Source organism: Palaemon carinicauda, chromosome 2, assembly GCF_036898095.1.
Source record: "Palaemon carinicauda isolate YSFRI2023 chromosome 2, ASM3689809v2, whole genome shotgun sequence".
NCBI classification, from domain to species: Eukaryota; Metazoa; Arthropoda; class Malacostraca; order Decapoda; family Palaemonidae; genus Palaemon; species Palaemon carinicauda.
The window spans coordinates 31,972,558-31,996,956 of record NC_090726.1 but is presented as its reverse complement, the minus strand read 5'-3'; the positions used below and the strand labels follow the sequence as shown (position 1 = coordinate 31,996,956).

At 43.2% G+C, this 24,399-nt stretch overlaps 1 protein-coding gene and 2 long non-coding RNA genes across 3 annotated transcripts in view; 2 read left to right on the top strand and 1 right to left on the bottom strand.

The window, feature by feature from the left end:
- Positions 1–7,718, bottom strand: part of LOC137623541 (uncharacterized) — a 35,724-nt gene extending 28,006 nt beyond the window's left edge. The window contains exon 1 of the long non-coding RNA XR_011040603.1: positions 7,547–7,718. This is a non-coding gene — a long non-coding RNA (uncharacterized lncRNA). The remainder of the gene's footprint in view (positions 1–7,546) is intronic.
- Positions 1–9,067, top strand: part of LOC137623548 (uncharacterized) — a 40,575-nt gene extending 31,508 nt beyond the window's left edge. The window contains exon 3 of the long non-coding RNA XR_011040604.1: positions 8,844–9,067. This is a non-coding gene — a long non-coding RNA (uncharacterized lncRNA). The remainder of the gene's footprint in view (positions 1–8,843) is intronic.
- A 57-nt stretch (positions 9,068–9,124) lies between these two features.
- Positions 9,125–24,399, top strand: part of LOC137615869 (ionotropic receptor 21a-like) — a 59,119-nt gene continuing 43,844 nt past the window's right edge. The window contains exons 1-4 of the mRNA XM_068345560.1: positions 9,125–9,277; positions 9,656–9,862; positions 9,964–10,182; positions 22,292–22,484. Of these exons, the coding sequence (XP_068201661.1) occupies positions 9,125–9,277; positions 9,656–9,862; positions 9,964–10,182; positions 22,292–22,484 (772 nt within the window). The remainder of the gene's footprint in view (positions 9,278–9,655; positions 9,863–9,963; positions 10,183–22,291; positions 22,485–24,399) is intronic.

Genomic DNA, 24,399 nt, shown 5'->3' with positions numbered 1-24,399 from the left:
AATGGTTGAGAGAAAAATCCAACTCTCTATTGATAAAATTATCCAGTGGGCTGACATGAATGGATTTAAGTTCTCGACAAGTAAAACTACCATTGTCCATTTTTGTCGTATCCGGGGAGTACATCCAGACCCGGATATATACATTAAAGGTCAACGGATACCATGTGTATCGGAAACCAAATTTTTAGGTTTGATATTTGACTGTAGACTTACATGGGTTTCTCACCTAAAAGCGCTAAAAGCTAAATGTGTTGAAGCTCTGAATATCTTAAAAGTATTGTCCCATACATCATGGGGGGCAGACCGCAATACTATTTTAAAATTATACAAGGCCTTGATTTTTTCCAAAATTAGTTATGGTTGTGAGGTATATTCTTCAGCCACCCCAAGCCGGTTAAAAATATTAGACTCGATACATCATGCAGGTATTAGATTATCTACTGGAGCTTTTAAAACCTCGCCTATCCCAAGTCTCCTTGTTGATGCTGGAGAGTTACCTCTAGACCTTTACCGAATGTCTTCCATTCTTCGGTATTGGTTTAGATTGCAAAGACTCCCTAGCTCTCTAGCCTTTCAGACTGCAAGCCTTGTAAGACACGCATCATACTTTGAGTTGCACCCAAAATCTCCTCAACCTTATGGCTTTCGGGTGAAACGATTTTTAAATAGTCTGGATATAATTAGAAATAAGGTACTTCCATTCAAGGTATCATCAACGCCTCCATGGAAATTACCTGACATATCTTTTTGTAAATACTTTATTGGAGTTAAGAAGAATATGACTGACTTAGAATCCAGATCTCTTTTTATGGAACATGTCGAAGAACATAGGGGATCGACTTTTATATATACTGATGGCTCCAAATCTGATGCTGGCGTTGGATTTGGAGTACATAGTAATGATTTTAATTGTAGAGGTGCACTTCCTCTAACAGCTTCCATATTTACTGCCGAACTGTATGGCATATTAACCGCTATTGAGAAAATAGCTTTGGAAAAGGAGGGTAATTTTACAATTTTTAGTGATGCAAGGAGTGTTCTTCAAGCTTTAGAAGTTTTTAATTCTAGTAACCCTCTAGTTTTAAAGATTTTAGAATGGTTTTTTATTATTGGACGGAAAGGTATAACTGTTCGATTTTGTTGGGTTCCAGCACATGTAGGTGTGTCTGGGAATGAGAAGGCAGATTTACTGGCGAAGAATGCGGCATCCGAGTTGCTACCAAGGAGGTATCCCATTCCATGTAACGATCTCCTACCTTACATCAAGAAATTGGTTTGTGATAAATGGCAACAGCACTGGGACAGTCAAGACGGCAATAAAATGAGGGAAGTAACAAATATCATATCACCTTGGAGGTATAACATGATTCCCCGAAAATGGGAGACGACTCTTTGTCGTCTCCGTATTGGTCACACACGGTTGACACACGAGTTTTTGCTGAAGGGCCAACACCAACCGTATTGCGAGGACTGCTTAGTACCTTTAACAGTGAGGCATTTGTTGACCGAATGCCCTAATTTTACTAACTTAAGAAATAGATATCTGTTTGAGGCTCGAGGTGAGGATGGCAGGTTTATCCTTGCCAAGATTCTTGGACATGATGTGTCTTACTATGCGAGCGGAATTTTTAGATTTATTTCAGAAGCAGGTCTTCTGAAAACTATTTAACTATTTTAATGACTTCTTAATTTTTATGGTTTTAATTGAATTCTCTTTTAATTTTCATATACAGTAAATGGTATCGGCGTCAATGACCTTAGATGTCAGGATGCCAGAAAACTTTCAATCAATCAATCTTGTCCTTCCCCTTGTAGTTGGGAGAGAGGTTGATGGGAGACGTTGCTAGAGGGGGACTGCGGCAGAACGGAATCCTGTACCCCTCCCTTAGCAACTTCACAGACTGAGCGTCTGCACCTCTGTTCTCCCAAGCTTGCCAGAAGCTCTTGAGCCTGGCTCCCACTGCTGTCTGGAGAGGTAGGCAGTCAGATTCTGCCTTTTGAGGACTTGGAACCCTTCTTCGATTTGCCACGGTGACTGTCGGCACGGGTACCTCCTCTGCTGGAGGTTCTGCCACGAAAGGGCGGGATGAACCTAGACGCTGGTGTGTCCATCCTAGGTCTAGGCACGGAAGGTAAAGCTTTAGCCTTACGTGCGGAGGACGCCACCAGGTCATGGGTATCCTTCTGGATCAACGAGGCAGCCATCCCCTTGATCAGCTCTTCCGGAAAGAGACACTTGGAGAGCGGAGCAAACAACAACTCCGACTTCTGGCAAGGAGTGATCCCAGCCGACAAGAAGGAGCAAAGATGTTCTCTCTTCTTAAGCACTCCCGACACGTACGAAGCCGCAAGCTCACCAGACCCATCCCGAATGGCTTTGTCCATGCTAGACATGATAAGCATGGCAGAGTCCTTATCCGAAGGGGAAGTCTTTCTGCTTAACGCTCCCAAACACCAATCGAGGAAGTTGAAGATCTCAAAAGCACGAAAGACTCCCTTCAACAGATGATCCATGTCAGAAAAGGACCAGCAAATCTTAGATCGTCTCATAGCCAGCCTGCGGGGAGAGTCAACCAGACTTGAGAAGTCGCCCTGGGCAGAGGCAGGAACTCCCAAGCCGGGTTCCTCTCCCGTGGCATACCAGACGCTAGATTTGGAAGCAAGCTTGGTAGGCGGAAAGATGAAAACAGACTTTCCCAGCTGCTTCTTGGACTGCAACCACTCTCCCATAACCCTCAAAGCTCTCTTGGATGAGCGCGCGAGTACAAGTTTGGTGAAGGCAGGAGCTGCTGACTGCATGCCCAGAGCAAACTCGGAGGGAGGAGAGCGAGGGGTTGCAGACACAAACTGTTCCGGATACAAGTCCCTGAACAAGGCAAGGACTTTCCGAAAGTCTAAGGAGGGAGGCGTAGACTTGGGTTCTTCTAAGTCGGAGTGCGGATCGTCCAAATGCGCAGCTTCGTCATCAGATACTCCATCATCCGAAAGCTGAGGAGGAAGTGGCAAAGGTGGAGCAGAAAGCTGAACGGCTGAATCCGGCAGCACGGGTGCATGCGTAGCTGCTGCGGATCCAACATCATGCCGCTGCTGGTCAGTCTGCGAGCTGGCAACAACAAAAGCAGAGTGCTGGTGCGTGGGAGGGACTGCCGTGGGTTGCGGAGCATGCCGCATGGGTTGCGGAGCATGCCGCATGGGTTGCGGAGCATGCCGCATGGGTTGCGGAGCATGCCGCATTGTGTCAAAACACGGCAGCTTGACAGCGCCTTCCCACTGCTGATGCGGTAGCTCACGCATGTCAACGGAGGGTGCAGCATGAACATGCGTCTGGCAGGGTGGACTGCGCATCGGTGGTGGAGCTCTCACAGGTGGAGTGTGGGAGCAGGCAGCCGCAGTATCTGCTGAGCGCACAACCGTGGCAGGTTGTAGGTTAACTGGTGCAGTGTCAACCTTCTCAGCACGATACTCCTGCATAAAGGAAGCAAGCTGAGACTGCATAGTCTGCAGCATGGACCACTTAGGATCTACCGTGGTTGGTGCGGCAACAGACGGAGTAGTTGCCTGCTGCGGAACCACTCTACCTCTCTTGGGAGGTGTGCAGTCTTCGGAAGACTGCGGCGAGTCCGAACTGACCCAGTGGCTACACCTGGGCCGTCGGACTCGCTCGGAAGGGACCTTACGCTTGAGAGGTCGTGAGACCTTAGTCCAACGTTTCTTCCTCGAAACTTCTTCCACAGACGAGGAAAGATGGGGCTCATTCGTCTGTTTGTGGATGGGACGATCTCTGACAGATACGTCCGCAACCACTGAGGGTACATCCGTACACTGATCAAGGCCTGCCGAACCCTTTGGTCCTTCGACATTGCTTCTCCCCTGGGCTTGGGAGCTTGCAAGAGGTCCCGGACTGGGAGGACGACTGGCACGAACAGATGTACCCTCATGCGCAACACTGACACTGACACTTTTCACTTCACTTGCACTCACTACACTTCCCACTGCACTTTGCGCTTTCAACTCTTTGACATCTGCCAAAAGTTGATTCCGGTCATTAGCTAATGACTCCACTCTGTCACCAAGAGCCTGAATGGCACGCATCATGTCCGCCATGGAGGGTTGAGCACTAGTAGCAGGGTCGGGAGTCACCACTACAGGGGAAGGAGTAGGTTGAGGGGCATGGGGAGAGGAAAAATCAAAAGAGCGAGAAGAACTCCTCCTGATCCTATCCTTCTCTAGCCTACGTGCATTCTTTAGGAATTCGTTAAAATCGAATTCCGAAAGCCCAGCGCATTCCTCACATCGATCTTCCAATTGACAGGATTTACCCCTACAATTGGAACAAACGGTGTGAGGATCTATGGAGGCCTTCGGAAGACGCCTAGAACAAGCCCTAACGCTACACTGCCTGTACTTAGGGACTTGAGAATGGTCAGACATCTTGAATTGTAGAAATAGTCAAGGGGGAATTCCAAAATCTAGCAAAGTTCATTAACAATTAATCCAAATCTAATCAAAAAGCTTGATAAGCTAATGATAAAGGTTCCTGAATAGCGAAGGCTAAAATCTAGAGCGAAAACATCATCAAAATCGTGAAAAACAACTCCAGAAACAACAGCGTATCCAAGTAGGTCTTGCCGGTGGCACGACAGAGGAAAAATTGAGTTCTTGTTGACAAGAAGTACCTGAGTACCTACTCGACAGATGGCGCTGTTGTGTACACCCCCACCTGTATAGCGATCGCTGGCGTATCCTGACCTTAGATTTCTGTCGGGCAACAGAGTTGACAGCTACATGATCATCGGGTAAGATTAATATTGAAAAATGGGATTTATGGGAATTGGGCGGTAATTAGCTGGACTTGAGCTACCACAAACGCATTTACATATAGTAACATTACCAATGCTCTAACAAGTGCTAAAAGAATCTCTTCTTGCAAACTTGCAGAAGATAACATAACTTTGGAATTAAGAAATCTGCAGTCTTCATAAAACACAAAAGAAAAATACTGCATTGTTTTTAGTATAAATGCGTAAATGCATAGTGGGGAAAAAATTGAACCGTTTATTCTTGATGTCAGGGCAAGAGGAAAATTATGTTTTTTGTCAGAATGTTTGCCAAATGCATTAGTCTTCCCAATAAGTTCTTGTTCCCAAAACTAGAGTCTGTATTGAAAAGCCAAGTTTTGTTGCACCGAGAGTATGTCTGTAAAACTCAGTGGTGGAAGTTTAAGTGACTACTCAGTTATCTGGTAAAGGGGTTGGGCTTCCCGCTACCCCCCGATAACTAAAGAGACCTCATTATAAATTTTAACAGCTCAGTTTACAGCTTTGCTGAAATCATATTCCTGTTAAAGGACGAAGATTTGTATTCGTGTAGGAACAAGTTTAGGTTTAATTTGCTTTAACATACCAGTGAATTTTTGTTAAGTTATCTTTGTAATGTTTAAAAATCTTGTGTTGGACCCCCCAAAAATTCTAAAACGATACCTTTCCTACATATCCTATTTGGAAAATCTTTGGTAATCATCATTTAAAGATTGATAGCCTTATTCCTTTTAAAGTATGCTGGTAAGATACTGGTATTACTATACTGACACCTTGGCTGTTACCTTGATATAACTGTACCTCATTCAGAAATATTTCAATAGGTAAATCTTTAAATGTGCATTGTTACCAGCAAATATCAAAACCTCACATTTTGCCCTAATCTAGGACACAATCTTTGGAGCCTTTGTAGTTGGTTGGGATGAGAGCCGTAATTAAAATGTGGGTAAATGTTTACTATAGCACAATATTTCTAATGAAGAAAATAAAGTGTTCTGGTGTATTTACAGGAACTTTAAACTGTTTTGATGCAAATAATTAGGGGAGGCCCATATTTCACAAATTTTAGATCTTTTAACATTCCTAGAGTTATGACTGAAAACCCTATGTTAGAAGGTCAGCAAACACAAGAACACCACTTAACCTAAGGTTCCCCATGTATTTACCTACTGGGGGGTAGAGAGTCTATGCGGCCCCCTGTGAACACCCCCCCACACTGCTGTATCCTGAGCTTACTCTAAGACAAAGTATCAAACCTCTGTTTTCTTCCCAACAGGCTTCACTCCTGGCAAGGTAACACTAAATTATGTTTTGTAAATTGTAAAACTATCTTCACAATATCATATTTTAGACCATGATACATAACGTTTTCCCCATTAAAAAAAAAATTCATTTGACAAGTGAATAAGAAAGTGTACGCCTGTCCCAGCCACCTACATACGCACCGACTAATGGTATTCCAGATAATTTTAGGCAAATGAGGGCAAGTAGGGTCAAAGAGTAAGATCAATATGTCGTGGGTCAGTTTAAAGTACAGTACAGTAGTTAGTTATCCCAACCCCCAAATAAGTGAGGACAAAGCATTCTAAGGTGGGTTAGGGGGAAAAGGTATGATGTTTGTTGTGATGGTTTATGTTGATGACAGTTGGCCTCAAAATACACAAACTTGTTAGCCTAGCATAGTTTACCCTATTGGAATGATTACCAGTCAGAACAACCATAATGTAACGTATGATTTTTAGGGTGTATGTATGATAGCGGCCACCTGTATGCGGTGTGAATCGGGTTACGAATCAAACATAGGGTAAGATAAGAATATGGAAATGTAAGGTGGTTCGTAGGGGGCTAACACCCCCTCGTTAGGCAAGGACATGGCTTGTAAGTTAGGTTAGGTGGAGGAAGTTTAAAGGTAAGTAGTGTTCTTGTGTAGAGGGTTTGCAAAACACTAGTGTCAGTTTTTGTCGTACAGCGGTGACATCCTTAAAAATTACTAGAAAATGGGAAGAAAACTCATTTTCGGTGTGTTTGTATGATAGCGGCCACCTGTATGCATGATGACGGCTAAGAATACAGTAGTGTAAGGGAGGTTGCATGGGGATGTTTGCCCCCCTCCCCCCCCTTTAGGTAGTAGGTAAGGACCTGTCTTGTAGGTTAGGTTAGGGAGGGGGAGCTTAGGTTAGTTGGTGTCCATATTTTATCCTCGCTGCAAAAACTGGCCGCTGACATACAAAGGCTCCTGGTTTCCTATACACGTACGAGAAATTGGCCGTTTATATACAAACTCACCAATTATGCTAAACCTTTACCCACATGTCATCACTAATAAGCTTTAACTCATTCATGTTCCCCACCAACCTCACCTCAGGTGCTGTACCCTTACTCACTAGGTGGGCGTACCACATTCGAATCTCCATTACCTAAACAAGACCTAGAACATTGTATTCCCACTCATTGTCAGCATACCCAAATATGTGAACGGTGCTCGGGTAGTTATTTCAGTCTTTGATCACCTTAATGGTATCAACTAGGCCATTATACTCTTACTAAAAAGCTCCTTTGTAAAATAAAGAAATACCTGTTTTAATATACAATAAGATTAACTCTTTGGGTTAGAGTATCTCTCCTCTGGTTCCCTGTGGATTCTTTTATCCATTAATTATGGATATCTTGTTTAACCGGACGCAAATTAACTTAATCCAAAACTAAGCTAATTAATACCATTAACCTACCTCGTTTATCATCAATAGTTTAAAGAAGATCTCACAAAATGTATGGCATAATTCCTCTTTATATTTCAACAATGATGTGTTGTAAACATTTCCTGACGGAATGTTGTTGTCAATAACAATTGCAAGATCAGAGGATTTGGGCGGTTATACTATAAGAATAAGAAACAATAATAAACAATGATGGTGATGATATTCGAAGTGCATAGTATTCATAGATATCTATGCAGTATCTAGTTTGGCTTTTTCCAATTTCTCTAAAAGGCCAATTTTTTACCTAAATTAAACATGATTATTGAGGATTTAAAATATAAAATGTATAACGCATTATATATATATATATATATATATATATATATATATATATATATAAATATATATATATATATATATATATATATATATATATATATATATATATATATATATATATATATATATATATAAAACTTGAGTATTTAATGTCAAATAGTGAATGAATAAAGAACTGAAATGAATTGATATTCAATTTTATTCATGATAGAAGAATTTAGTACTTAACTGGGGTAAAAAAAATTAACATATTTTAGAAACTAAAGACATCAGCACTCTAATGTTTATATTGTGTCCCTTTCTTTGCCATATCCAAGAGTTTTGAATTAAAAAAAATAATTAAAGTGGCAAGTGAAATTAAAAATAAATAGATGAAAAGAGTGTAGAAATAACAAAGTTGAGGTTTGCACAGTGCAATACAGTGACAGAAGAGGTTACATAGGTGAACTTCAAACTAAGGAAGCTGCTATAGAAAAGTATGGAAACAGGACTGAGAATGATAGTCAGATGATATAACAATCCATTTCTTTAGCTGTAGAAAGACCCAGGCCTACATGGCTGAGGACTTTGAAGCGTTAAGTATGAGATGATGAATGGAGAAGTATTGATTTAAAAGCTCAAGATAGAGACAACTGATGAAAACTTAACTGAGACCCTTTGCGTCAATTGACGTAGGTATAGATGATGATGAACAATTGAACATAGAATTGAGGAAATTAGACTTTTCTAACCAAAGAAGTTACACTTTATATTAGACAGGATATGTAAGTTAGAAATAAATGTATGCACTTTGTATTGTGTATGTAGGAAGTAATCAATTGCAATGAAATGTATACAGATTGCTAAATGAAGGCTGACAAATATATCTTTAACAACGCATTGCCTCTAGTAAGTAAACATATTACTTGAAATGTTTTTGTTAACTCATTTACTTGTAGCTAGATTACATAATACATCGCTGGGCGTAATATAAATTTGAATCTTCCAGGGCAGCGATATCAAAATTACCTCGCTGAAATTACCACTTCTTGGAAATATGGAAACGGCAAATATTCGTATCTCTACCGAGTCCAAAGAACCGACAGGTAACCTTCAAAGAACAGTGGCATCACTTTTAGTTGAACTGAAGCCCAGTTTGCAATACTGTACTTTGGCTGTCTTAACAGACTCATACTTTTATAGCACTGTGGATATCTTTCTCTCCCATACACTGGTGAGTGTAAATACTACTCTTAAGAAGAGTAAGGTTTGAAATTACTCCAATGAGTCATGTTGTTGTTTGAATTGAAAACATATTGTGGGCGATTTTTAGTATGTCTAATAGATTTGGGAATATCTATATTGCATATGCTGTTGCGGTGTTCATTTGAACTTAGTTTAATTTTTACACGGATTCCTTTGCAGGATAGTGAAAGAACGGCTGTTAGTTTGTTTCTTCTCCGTACTTCAATGGTAGGCAATTATCATCATGATTATCATTTTTATTGTTGTTTGTGTTTTGTTGTTACTCTGGGAGTAGAGCCACATAGGTTTTATTGCAGGAGCAGTAATCTTTACCATTTAATTATCGCAACCTACTGACAATATGCTTATTAGTGGGCATGTAAAGCATGCATGTTTTATTTGGTGTATTCTGTATTCCTTTGTAACTGATATTGAAAATTGTTTCTAAAGATAGTCTGCCTCGGAAATCAGTAGGCCTACCCGATAACCCAATTTTAAGAATCTGTAAATGCAGCTAGTTTATGAGTTGAATTTATTCCCTAAAAACACAACACTAAATTATTATTTGTAACACAGGATTTCATCGGCAAGGATCTATCTTCTATCAAGGCATACTACAAAGAGGTCGATAAAAAAACTTGTGCAAATTATATCTTTCTTCTGAGAGACCCTAAACAACTATTAAAACTGTTAGAAACCTTGTATGAAGAACATCTTAATTTATTGGCTAAATTCGTCTTCATTACATTTGTCAAGGAGAGTGAAATCTACGAATTCCTAAGCGTAAGTATAATTTGCTTTTTACTGCTTTGCAATGGTTTTGTCAAATAAATTTATTTCATAGAAATCTAACTATTCCCATTTTCCACCCGTGAATCACGAAGTCATCGCCAGTGAACAAGATAGTGAACGTTCTCTTGGGAACGCCAACAGGTGGGACGAAGGTGGACTTGAAGTTGGTTTCCCACGATTTCTTCCAAAACAACCGAAGGATATCCGAGAAAACCCTTGGGACATGGAAAGCTGACCAAATTTCACCAGTATTTAATAAGGAAGACTTCGTTTGGTTCTCGGACAAATTAAAGAATTTCAATCAATTTAAGGTTAGTGTATGAGGATTTTTTTCTAATAATGACAACTAAACGAGTTTTTTCCAATTCCTAAGTAAGCCACACACCTTTTAAGTTTAACAACTCTTTTTTTTTTTTGGGGGGGGGGGGGTGGGGGTGGGGGTTGGAGGGTGCAATTATAAACCACTATATATATACATCTGTTCCTTACTTGTAGGTTGTAGGCTATACTATGACAATTGTAGGTTATAAGGGCTTTGGCATACATTTATAATACAGTTGCATTTGTTATGAAAATATATTCATAATTTACTGTAGTATACTCTTTAATTTTGTACATACACCCAAAAAATATTTAAAAGGAAAGAAACACAGTTAAAATTTTCACACACATACATAATAAATATAACATAAAATGTCTGCAACAAACAGAAAGTAAAGTATTCAGAACAAAATTACAGTCAACCCCCCCCCCCCATATTCTGCAGTAGCCACTTTTCGGGGAGAGATAGGAATGTCACAAATGAAGACTAGGATAGCAGGAGGAACAATTGTGGCTAATGCTAAGACGAAGGTTCTTGGAAGGGATAGAAGAGAGAAGGAATAATATGTTGAAGAAAATCTTGGAAGAAATTAAAGAGTATGAAAGTAATAGATGGATGGAAGATACTAGGGAATGGATGACATGTATGGATATGGACGATGGAATATTCAGGACAGTGGGGAGGGAAGAGATCAAGGCAATGATTAGAAGAGATGTTTTATGATAATAAGCCAGATTCAGTTATATTCAGACCTAGAACTATCTGTTTAAGATTAAATGCTAGAAAAATATATGGAGGAGGATTCGAGGAAGTGTAGTGCGTATGCTGTGTGGAGTAGAGATAAAAGACCTCTCCCATTTCTTTACTATCAATATCTCAGTGAAGAGAAAAGAGAAATAAAAGAATTGTAGCAGGACATGTGAAGAGAAAAAGAAGAAAGTAATAGAAATATTTTAAGGTAGAATGAATGTAAAAGCACGCGCACACACACACACAAACACACACACACACACACACACATATATATATATATATATATATATATATATATATATATATATATATATATATATATATATATATATAGAAAATGAGGAAAAAGGGAAAAAAAGCAAATCAAAGAATTAGAATAAAGAACACTAAGGAGGTGCAGATGGAAAGGCAAATCCCTTCGCCCAACACGAACATGATCCTGTTTTTAATTTCCTTATAATTTCTAAGATATAATTGTTTGTTTAGTGATAAACATTGCACTGCCATTTACTAAGGTTTCTTGGGTAGCAAGGTCAGGTTGGTATTGAAAGACGAGTTTTTAATAATCATTAGATTATTGAATATGGTAATAGCTTAAGTAATACAGACTTTTTATGCTATAAATGTATCCAATTACTGTTTTCTTCCTGGAGGATCGGTAAGAATGGCGAAATGAATAGTGTTGTGGACGATACAATTAGCCTATAGTTAATGCTTTATCGAAGTATGAGTGAAGTGTGTGGCGAAATTTCACCGGTTTATACAAAATAGCCCGATAGACTGGGCTGAATCACAAGGTCTTATGGACAAACTTCACAGAACCCTCGGGGAAGTAAATAGAATATGGTTATATTTTAACAAATTTTATTACAAAAATAATAATCTAATACGAAAAACATGAAAAATGAACCTTTACTTGATATACAAGAACATGTGCGACCAAAAAAAAACTATGTCCGCATCGGACTCAAAATTTTAGAAAAATTAATTGAAAATTTATAAGGTTATCTCGATAAACCTCTTACCGAAACCTTTAGAGTTACTTTACACAATAACATTGATCCCCTGGCACAAGGATCGACAAAATATTTATAGATACAAACTTTACAACAACTCTATCAAGACTTACACGGAAACCGACCTGGGTACACTAGGCGTGGGGAGAGAGAACAATTAGATAGGACTTACTGTGATTGGGGACGTCGGATCAAAGAGACAGAGTAAGCCTTGCAACCTCCGACGTCACTTTTTTGGCGCGATTTGTCCTGAACCTAAATTTCTAGATTGGATTTTTTTATCATGTTACAATAGAATGACGTTATTTTTCTTAATCTTAAATTACTAGTAATTGATTTCATTAGTCTCAGCGCCTCCCCTACCAGGCGGTTTCTCTTTTTGGTTCTAAACATTCTCGTCTTGAACGACATTCATTCGCCCGCGAGTCCTCTCTTCTCCCTCCAATTTGACGTAGTCGTAGGCGGAGTCAAATGGCGGGAATTTCGATTGATCAGGTCGAAATTCCCGACATTATCGAAGTATGAGTGAAGTGCATGGCATAGGATTTCTGACTTTTGTGATATACTTTTTATCATACATTTATACTTATCGTTGAATACACCACAGAGTCCATAGGTAATTATACAGTTTAGATCATGGCTGGAATCGGTACTTGAAGATTAGAAAATAATACCCTACGTATTAGTATTCCGAAAGAAACTGGCTTGAATTTCTGGGTTAATTAACCACACGCATCAAATCTATGGCACTGGTTCATCCAAATTTAAGTAAAGGGTGCTTTACTGTCTCTATCCCCCCCTTTCCCATTCCCTAACCTGACCTACAAAGTTGTTACATTAAGAAAACTTTTAATAAACCATCTGTGAACTTAGGCTAGGATTAAGGAGTTGCAGGTGGTGATTCACCTTTATTTAGTTTAAGTTATTTTTTAGGCATTTTCAAATTGGAAACCCAAAATATTAACAATTTACTGGAGTTGTTACTGATAGGCTAGTTACACATTGTAACTACCAGTCCGGTATTATTATAGAAGAACTTGGGGAAAGCTTTACTAATAAAGAAAAGGGTTTTTTTTTATAGAAAACTCCTGTTTTCTTAGGAAATAACCTTTATTTCCATTGCAAATAAATATTTGATAAGATATACCCTAATATATCCTAGGGTGATGGGGACTATCCAAAGGGGGAACCGGGGTTTTCGGGTGTGGAAAATTTACTGGGAAATCGATAAATAATGGTAAAACTAACCTTTTCTTTTCTATACATTATCCTCTAGGACGCATAATAGGCCTAAATCTAGAAAAAATTACACAAAATGTCATTCTATGCTCCAGAGGCATTTCTAGTTTTACATCCTACGGAAGGCTTGTATACGCATGTAAGGTAAGCCATTATTTATGATTTACTTTTAGGACCCCATTGTATTTACAGTGTTAGTGCATATAAAGGAAATAAGACAAGGCATTATTTGTGATTTACTTTTAGAGTTTATAACCTGAGAAGGTGGAGTCCTGGGGCTTCCTCCCCCCTCTCTCCCCCCCTCCCCCCCCTCTCCCCCCCTACCCCCCGCTATATCTGTGACCTCAGGAGGGCGGTCCTGGGGCTTGCCCTCTGATAGACTTGTGACCAGGAAAGGGTGGTCTGGGTTTTTTGCCCCTTAGCTACGTCTATGTCCTTGTAACTACTAGGTTAGGTTAGGTGGGGTGTGGTAGGTTTTGTGGCCTCTTGAATGAATCTTGAAATTTATTTGTATTTCCACTTAGGAGAAACCTAACTCATGGGACATGTTTTTCCTACTGTTGATGGTGTGTTTGCAATGAATTTTACCTTTATTTTATTCATAATAATCATATTTTTTTCATTTTTTCCCCACCCAAAGCCTTCAGCTCCCACCTGTGTCTATTTGGAATTTTGTGGGGGGGGGGAAATGGCGTATTTTCAGGAGAAATAAAGGTCAAATTAGTTGAAAGCCTACTATTTACTGTAGAAAAAGTTTTTTTCCATTAGCAATATTGTCCCGTGTTAAACTATAATTTTACTAGCTTCTGGCTAGTACAGTGGTAACGTGTTTGCCTAGCATTCGCATGGCAAGAGATCGATCTCCGCCCAGGACCGTGAGTTTAAGCTGTTTACTGGGGGGGCTACTGCTGTGGTAGGGCACCACAGTGGGGGGTTGGGCTTGCCCGGCTGACGTTCTGGTGAGCATCTATTCTGATGGAACTGGAACTGAAACCAGACACCTTTAACCTTTAATATGTGTAGTCCTTACAGAAGAAAAAAAAAACTTAAAGAGCATGGGCGGATCTAGTCTTAATTGAAAAATTTTACTAACATTCTAGGTTGATGTAGCCTATCTCATAATTACTGTATGTAATTTTTTACCTAAAATAGAGGTAGGCCTACAATACATGTTTTTATTGTTGTTTGAATTATACATTGTACAGTAGGCCTACAGTATGTTTTGCACAAACCAATGTTATGATGCCATATAAACTGTGTAAGTGAGGTTGTAAGTTATGTAATGATAATTTGTTCCATAACAGGAATACAAACCACGCTATTTAATAGGGGCATTACTTTCGTCGTAGCTGAAATGACGAGCCATTAATTTTTAAGGAGGGTTTACTACCCACACCACTAGTTAGCAGGGGTAGGGGAGGGTAGTTTGCTACCCCCACCTCATACACCTGTGCTTGAGCTCACTTTGCTCTCGGCTCGGATAGTGGTCGGACGTGTCCGCTCTCATCTCCGCCGTCATATTGGCAGCCATTAACACTTTTTGTTCTTTCTTTTTCTAGATACTGTGTACGTGAAGTTGGCCTCTGCGACCATGCACACCTGCCCTGGTTTTCCCAACCGCCCTGTGGAACATTCATGTCGGCGGTTGAGACAGATCCTCACGCCCTTTGTCCTTCTTGTAGGGGCCAACAGTGTAATAGTGTCAGCAAGTGTAGTGAGAGTAGGGAGTGGTCTGCTTCCCAGTGGGAGAGGTTTTTGCGACGGCGGAAGAAGAAGTCCAATCGGGATATTTCTCCTTTGAAGGTTGCTTCGAAGGAAGAAAAACCCAAGGCTGCTTCTTCCGTCGCCCAAAGCTCCTCCGAAGCTCCCACTCGGTCGGTCTCTTTGAGAGACTGTCGAGTGGTAGCATAGACGGAATCATTTCTAACCAACCTTGGATCTCGAGAGATGACGTTGCTTCCCCTAGCGAAGCAGCTCCACCTCGCCCCCCGGAGGAGGACATGTCACTAACTTCCCTTTTTCAGCTTTGGTCCTCCTTGGGGCTCACGGGTTCGCCCTCCAAGGAGGTTTTGCTTGATTATATCCGCCTGGGTGCTGCTGTCAAGCAATCGCCGTCACAGGTAGACCCTCTGACTCTTGTCGACGTTGTGATGTCAGAGGTATCCCATGCGGCCTCACCCATCTCCTCTGCCACTCCAGATTCTACGGTAGCTGACAGCTTACTTCCCCCTTTCCTGACCATCCTATGAGGGGGAAAGTAAGTCCATCATCAGTCTCCTGCTAGTGTTTCTCTCCCTCGGGGTAGTTCACTTACAGAGACTCCTCTTCGGAGAACTGCTGAAGGTCAGCTTGCTGATCCAACGGCCCCCAGAGGGCGCATCCGTCTTCGCCATAGAGGCCTTCCTTCACCTGCGGTGAGGAGGCGCCTCTGGTGCAACGTCATCTATGCAGTCCCCCGCAGAAGAGCCTCTAGACTGATCTTCCATCACTGCACCTGCTTCGGTCCTGGACCTCTCTACAGATCGTTCGCGATCTCCTTCGGTGGAAGGTCGCCCTTTTAAGGTCACGTTGACTTCCACACGACAGATCTGCCGTCGCCGTTCCTGCATGGACCTAACAAGGCTCCACCTGAACGCGCTATTGCGTGCCAACAGTTCACGCGCTACGCGCCCACGCAACCTCACCAGCGGTCATCAGTAGCTCGTCAGGCCCCATCACTACAGCGCGCTGCTCATCCTGCTCGCCCTCGCACAGGGCATCATCCTAAAGCGCTTACGCGCCAACAAGAACATAGCTCTACCACGCACCATGCGCGCACACGTGCCAACGATCTCCTTCGCGCCCTGCGCTCACGTGTCCTGCGCCAACGCGTCAACGATCTCCCACGTGCCAGTGCCCAAATGCGCGCCAACACTCACCTGCGCGCCAACGTTCTCCTGCGTGCAAATTACCTGCGCACCAGAGTTCTCCTGCGCAACAGCGCTCTCCCCCACGCCAACATTCTCCTGCATATGCATGTTCATGCTCTCCTGAGCACCATATTGCGTGCCATCCTACGCACCAGGTAAAACCTGTGCGCCAACTTTCTCTTGCACGCAAGCTTGTAGATGAGACAGCCATTCTGCCCTCACCCGCACGCCATTTCTTACCAGCACGCCAGCGCTCATCTGCGCTCCAGCCTTCTCCTGCGCGCACTTACAAGGATATGCGCACGCGCCCCATCCTTCTCCTGTGGATGCGCGCCAACATTATCCCTCGCTCCAGCGCACCCATCATGAATCTACTGCGCGCCCGCACGCTAGGGGACATTCTCTTGCGCGTGCCTTTGGGAGACGCGCGCGAACATCATGATTCTCCTGCGCGCGAGCGCTAATATTCTCCCTCGCAAGTGCGTCATTATTCACCCTCACGCGAGCGTCAATATTCTGCCGCGCGTGAGCCTACGCATCACAAGGAACGATGTCCGGCAGGGTCGCCATCGCCTCATTCCCCTCCCCTCAAGTGCATACCACCACGCATTGTGGGAGAAGGGAAACTTCCAGAGGGGTTCAGGATCCCAAAGCTACCAAAGACGAACCCACTTATTCCAGTGACTCCTCCCAGGGATCTTTCAGTGCCTTTCCCTTCATGGGGTATGTCTGACAGTGGGTCTGTCATCCAACAGCCCTGGTTTAGTGCCCTGATCAGAGCCGTAACTCAGGCTCGTCCACTCTGATTTAGGACACAGAACCATGGCTTCCTCTACTCTGCTGAAGAGGAAAAGAGGAGTGCTGAACGCGGTCACTTCCCCGAGGGCGAAACTGACTCCACGCAGACCTTCGAGGCAGGTTCCTCCTATTCCTCGTACTGACTCCTTCCCTTTCAGACAAAGATCTCCCGTCACCAATGGAATCACGTGAAGAGAGTCTTTCCCCCATCGCACCAATGGACGAAACCTCTCTTCATGCCGAGAGTTCCACACAGTCCGGGATTAGAAGGAACATACCACCCTCATCAATGTTGGAGTCTTACATCCTTCCCCAGAAGGAATCCAAAGACTCCAAAACATTGCCTAAGTCCTCCACTATGGCTAGGATGGAGCCAGCCAACCACTCAGGGAATGTCCGCGATTCTCCCCAAGAAGAACCTTCGGGGATAGGAGACTTCGCTGCAAGTCCTACAACAGGAGGAGACCAGTAGGAGTCAGAACACACGTTTTGGCAGGTTCTGACTCTAATGAGGGCTCTCAACGGGTTGTCTGACCCAGAGATCCCTCCTCGAGAGGGCAAAGACACGGTCTTGGTACTCAAAAGCCCTCTGAGACCGGTGCAGCCCTGCCCTGGTCTGAAGGGGTAAAGAGTACCAGGGACAAGATCGCCCAGCAGCTCTCCGAGATGTCCTCCTCCAACCGTTCCGGTACCACCAACAAGCTCCTCCCACCTCCTCGCGTACAGCAGAGTAGGTACTGTACTTCGAGATCCTAGAGGAACCTTGTTTAGCTCTTCCACTTCATCATTCGCTGGAAGAGCTAACCAAGGGAGTCCCTCTTGAGAGACTCTCCAACCAGCAGGTCTTGTTCTCGGCAGCCGAAATCCTCAACCAGGAGAAGGTCGCGAAGTGTTCCATGCAAGCTACTTCGTGGCTCGATATTTGGTTGGGGACCTTAGGTATCCTGATATGTTCTGAGGATTTCTCCAAGGAACATACCAGGAAAGCTATGGAAACCTTCCTCCTCTCAGGTACTCGCACGATCAAGTTTATTGCCCACCAAGTCTCGTACTTGTGGGCAAATACCATCCTGAAACGTCGAGATGCAGTAGCTGAGAGATTCCACCAGAAGGTCCCTAGCGCCGAGATCAATAGGCTCAGATATTCCTCCATGGAGGGATCTGTTCTATTCAAGTCTAAGGATGTGGAACATGCTGCTGAGAGGTGGAGGAAGTCACATCAAGACTCTCTCCTTCATAGTGCTTTAACATCCAAGCCCTATAAGCCTCCAACACCACAGCAGTCCCGTCCAGCCAAGACCACTACGACGACAACTGCAGCAAAGACGTTGGTGTCTAAGCCCTTTCCTGTCAAAGAAAGGGAAGGCAAAAAGTCCTCCAGGGGAGGCAAAAATCCTAGAGGGAGCAGCCGAGGCCGCAAACACTAGGATAGGCAGTCCCCCTGCATTTCCACCAGTGGGGGGATGCTTACAAAGTTGCGCAAACAGGTGGAAGCAATTCGAGGCCGATTCCTGGACAATCTCTGCTATCAGTCTAGGATATCGCGTCCCGTTCATAACATCTCTATCTCCCCTGATGACGAATCCAGTGTCATTGAACTCCCTTGCCATGGGATCGGCAAGGGGGCAAGACCTTCGGGCAGAAGTCCAGACCCTGTTGAAGAAGGACGCTCTCCAAGAGGTCCTCAACGGATCCCGAGGCTTCTTCAGTCGACTCTTTCTTGTAAAGAAGGCGTCTGGAGGCTGGAGACCAGTCATCGACCTCTCAGCTCTGAACAAGTTTGTCAAACACACTCCGTTCAGCATGGAGACGGCAGACACGGTCAGACTAGCAGTAAGACCGCAAGACTTTGTGCACACTGGATCTAAAGGACGCGTACTTCCAGATCCCAGTCCATCCGTCTTCAAGGAAGTACTTAAGATTCAGCCCGGACAACAGAAAATATCAGTTCAAGGTGCTGTGCTTCGATCTTTCCACAGCACCACAAGTCTTCACCAGAGTGTTCACCCTAGTATCATCTTGGGCGCACAGGATTGGCATCTGTCTCCTCCGTTATCTGGACGACTGGCTAATCCTAGCAGACTCGGTGTCAACCCTTCTTCAACACCGAGACAAACTTCTGAGACTTTGCCAAGATCTGGGGATCATGATAAATCTCGAGAAGTCCTCCCTGCTTCCCACTCAAAGACTGGTACACTTAGGCATGATTATAGGCACCACTCTCCACAAAGCCTTCCCAACAGATGACAGGATAGCAAGGCTGAGAAAGGTCGCAAGACCTTTTCTCTGACGAGAAGAACTTCCAGCCCAATCGTGGTTACGTCTCCTCTGTCTCCTTTCATCGCTGGCCTGTCTAGTTCCCAATGGTCGCCTCAGGATGAGATCCCTCCAGTGGCGACTAAAGTCCCGGTGGAATCAAGCTTACAACTCCCCAGACATCCAGATCCCCATGGGACCTACGGAACTGACGGACCTCCAGTGGTGGGTGGCAGACGAGAATCTACGAAAGGGATTGGATCTTCATCCTCCCCCCGGATTTGATGCTGTTTTCAGACGCTTCAAAAAAAGGGGGCTGCGGCCCATGTGCTGCACCACACAACCTCAGGCCTCTGGTCAGAGTAAAAAAAGTACCTCCACATAAATCTCCTAAAGATGAAAGCCATCTTTCTTGCCCTTCAACAGTTCCAACAGTACCTGACAAGTCACTCTGTGGTGGTGATGAGCAATAACACCACAGTAGTGGTCTACATCAACAAACAAGGAGGTACTTTTTTGCAGCAACTATCCCATCTAGCAGTAGAGATACTGAGATGGACTGAAATCCACTCAATACCACTATCGGCACGCTTCATTCCGAGCAAAAGGAATGTGCTCACCGACAACCTGAGCAATGCATCTTGGTTAGTGAGTACAGAGTGGTTTTTGGATCATCTAGTAGCCAACAAAGTCCTAACTTTGTGGGGTTCTCCGACTGTGGACCTCTTTGCAATGGCCCTGAACTTCAGGCTTCTGCTGTACTGTTCCCCAGTCCCAGACCCCAAGGCTCTCTGGCAAGATGCTTTCCAACAACGGTGGGACAACATCGACGTTTACGCCTTTCCCCCGTTTTGTCTGATGAGGAGGGTTCTCAACAAGACCAGAACATCGGTCAATCTTTCAATGACCCTCATAGCTCCGCTATGGCATCACGCAGAATGGTTCCCGGAACTTCTGCAACTCCTAACAGACCCTCCAAGAGAACTCCCTCCACGACACAATCTACTCAAACAACCACACGCCAACATATTCCACAAAGCGTAGCTTCACTACGACTTCACGCCTGGAGACTATCCAGCACCTCCTCTCAGAGAGGATTTTCGCAACCTGTTGCGATCAGGATGTCTGGACATCTGCTGATGTCATCAGCAGCAGTCTACCAGGCAAAGTGGAAAGTCTTCTGTGGTTGGTGTCGTGGAAGGGGAATCTCTCTAATCGATGCCACTATTCCAGCAATAGCGGAGTTCCTCATGTATTTGCGTGAAGAAATGCGCTCATCAGTCTCGGCTGTGAAAGGCTATCGCTCAGCCTTAAGCATCGCCTTCAGACTGAAAGGAATGGACATTTCTTCATCGCTAGAACTTTCTCTACTCATACGTAGTTATGAACTTACCTGCCCTCAGTCGGAAGTGAGACCTCCCCCATGAAACGTGGTTCGAGTTCTCAGGTCTCTTGAGAGACCTCCCTATGAACCATTATGCTAGGCATCAGATCGCCACCTGACTTGGAAGACGGTGTTCCTGCTAGCTTTGGCTTCAGCCAAGCGAGTCAGAACTTCCTGGTCTCTCGTATGACATCGCCCATTCAAGGGGATGGGGAGAGGTAATGTTCAGCTTCGTCCCTGAGTTTATTGCTAAGACTCAGAACCTGGGAGTAGCAGATCCTCGATTCGACTCCTTCCGGATTTCTAGTCATCGTTCTGTAACAGATGACCCAGACCATCTCTTACTATGCCCAGTAAGGAGCTTGAGGCTGTACAGTACCTTAAGAGAACAGCCGCAGCCCGTCCTCGTGTGCCAGCACTATTCGTCAGCACAGGAAGGACTAAGAGGAAGGTCACCAAGAACACCATCTCTGCATGGATTTGCAGGGTCATTGACCTTGCTCTGAATCTAGACCTTCCTCCGAATCTAGACCTTCCTCCGTCACGTCGCCCCAGAGCACATGATGTCAGGGGCATAGTTACGTCCTTGGCCTTCAAGAGAATTTTTCTGTGACGCATGTTCTTCAAGCTGGGGTGTGGAAACAGCAGACCACGTTCACATCCCACTACCTGCAGACGTGACCCACAGGAGACTCGATACGTTTTCTATTGGTCTTGTGGTGGCTGCACAACAGCTGGTTTAAAACCTCAAGCTCCTTATTGGACAAGTAGCAAAAGGTTGAGGGCATTGTTACCCGGTTTTAGTCTGCATGAATGAAAAGGTTTGACTGGCCCTTATTCTTTTCTTCATCCTCCCCTCTCTTGGGGAAAGCAGCATCCTGGGTTCTCTGCATAGCTGACCTCAAACCACTGCAGGTAGACCATGCTCCCTTGTGTACCTAGTATTAAGATTAATACTGTTGCGTCCCCATACCCTGACGAGGTGGTATTAGGAAAGTCCTAGTGCATAGTTTTTCCATCTAAAGAACTTCACAGCAACTTTCGAGGACGAGTCACACTTCTACATACCTTCACACACAGCTTGCGTAGCAAGGTTCTAGCGAGGTGCAGGGGCTCCTTATTTCTTGAGTCCTAACACACTCAGATAAGGAGCCCCTGGGCAAAGCCAAAAGCCAGACTGGCTGGGATGTCCACCCTTCCTAATGGGCGAGTCACCCCTATTAAATAGCGTGGTTTGTATTCCAGTTACGGAACAAATGACATTCAAAGATAATTTGTATTTTTCCTAATTATACAAACCTTAGCTATTTAACCAAACTTGTCCGCCAGCCCTATCCCCCTTTAAGTCTTACCTCCAAGCAAAGTGAGCTCAATCACAGGTGTGTGAGGGGGAGCAGTAGCAAGCTACCCTCCATACCCCCTGCTAACTAGCGGTGGGGGTAGTTAACCCTCGTTAAAAATTAATGGCTCGTCATTTCAGCTATGCCGAAAGTAATACCCCTATTAAATAGCTAAGGTTTGTATAGTTAGGAAAAATACAAATTATCCACGAATTTGTCGTATTTTGTAGTGCTGTACTGTAATGATTCCTGCATATTGACCGACTTACTAATCTTTTATGGAGTTTACTTTACATACTGTACAGTATGTATGAGTATTAACCACATACAGTATATGAATTAAATGAAGTAGGTGCTGTGTCACATATAATTTCACTTAATTTTTTTTTTTTTTTTTTCACAGTTTCGAGTAAGAACATTCAACCATCCTCCCTCTTCCATCTTTGAACAGAATGATGATGGCAGCATATCCTATGATGGATTGGAGATCAGGTTACTAATGGTAATGGCTTCAAAGTTAAATTTTTCTGCAGAAATCTCCCTGCCCCGAGACGGAGAGAAGTGGGGTAGAAAATTGGCCAATGGTACCTGGACAGGTGAAGAAGCAAGGTTATTCAAGTTGAATTAGATAGTCCAGATTAGGTTTTTGTTAGAAGATTTTTTCTTACATGAATACAAACCATCATCCTTTATTATAATAAGAGTAGGACTTCAGCAAAGCTTGAATGGCCTTTTAAATTCTTTAATGAAGTAAACATAGTTGCCTGTCAGGTGGCAAGTAAGCCATGTCCACCCGACAGGGATAGTAACCCTCACTTCAACTTCAGCCGCTGGAAAATACTGTACTGACATACTTCTTGGCTCCTTATCTGGCTGTTTTTATCTTTTTCTTTTACTTTCAGATTGAACATATGCACTGGCAGTCATGTTCAAGGGATATTAAGGGAAGAAATCAAGGAAATGCAGTTTGTTCCTACATGAATAAAACCCTTGTACTTTAATAGGAGTATGCTTTCAGCTTGGCTGGAACTTCGGCTGTTAAAATTTATAACATGGGGTTGGTAGTTACTGGCTGGTCATGGTTAAGTCCATACCCTCCCCTCCTCAGCCAATACACTGAGTAGCCACTTGGTTTACAGTGGCATGAGAATTAGAGACGTACAGTTGCTCCTCAATTTACAAGTTTAATTCGGTCTGAAACTAAACTCGTATGTAGAAATACTTGTACAGTATGTCAAAGCAATTTTCTCCATAAGAAATAATGTTAAACCTAATAATTTGTTCCACCCCCAAAAGCTTTGAAATATACCCTAAATATCATGAAAAAAATATGTAAACAATTAATGAAATATGATAATATATAGAAATAGTGTTTTAATATAACACTTTACCATGGAGACTGATGACTGGCGATCGGAGATATAGGCTATGATGGGTGGAGGAGGCGGAAGACTGGGAGGTTGAACACGTACGTTTGCAGTTCACTTCACTAATAAAACTTACAAATTTAACAATCAACTTTAATTTTACTGTGTATATTGATTTACTCTTTTCTATTTTTTCTTTTTTGGCAGGATTAGTGAATTATGCAATTCAAAGACACTAGCGTAACTAGGCAATTTATTGACTTACATATGAAAATTATGAAAAGCCTAACATTACAAGTGTATTTTTTTTTTAATGGAAAGACCTAAGTTTCGAGATGATGGTTACACCTTTCGATAGTTTTATATTCTTGATACTACACTCATATTGGTGGGCCAAGTCACTCGTGCACACCACAGTCGTGCTTTTTTATGATTAACTTCTTTTTTTCAATATTAATCTTACCCGATGATCATGTAGCTGTCAACTCCGTTGCCCGACAGAAATCTACGGTCGGAATACGCCAGCGATCGCTATCCAGGTGGGGGTGTGCTCAACAGCGCCATCTGTGGTCAGGTACTCAAGTACTTCTTGTCAACAAGACCTCAATTTTTCCTCTGTCGTGCCGCCGGCAAGACCTACATGGATACGCTGTTGATTTTGGAGTCTTTTGTTCACGATTTGGTGATGTATTTGCTCTGAAGTTTAGCCTTCGCTGTTCAGGAAGCTTTATCCTTAGCTTAGCAAGCTTTTGGAATTAATTTGATTCATTGGTTAACGATCTTTGCTTAATTTTGGAATTCCCCCTTGACTACCTCTAAATTCAAGATGTCTGACCATTCCCAAGTTCCTAAATACAGGCAGTGTAGTGTTAGGACTTGTACTAGGCGTCTTCCGAAGGCCTCTATAGATCCTCACACCGTATGTTCCAATTGTAGGGGAAAATCCTGTCAATTGGAAGATCGATGTGGGGAATGTGCTGGGCTTTCGGAATTCGATTTTTAATGAATTCCTCAGATATGCACGTAGGTTAGAGAAGGAGAGAGATAGGAGGAGTTCTTCTCGCTCTGTGGATTTTTCCTCTCCCCATGCCCCTCAACCTTTTCCTTCCCCTGTGGTGGTGACTCCCGAACCTGCTACGAGTGC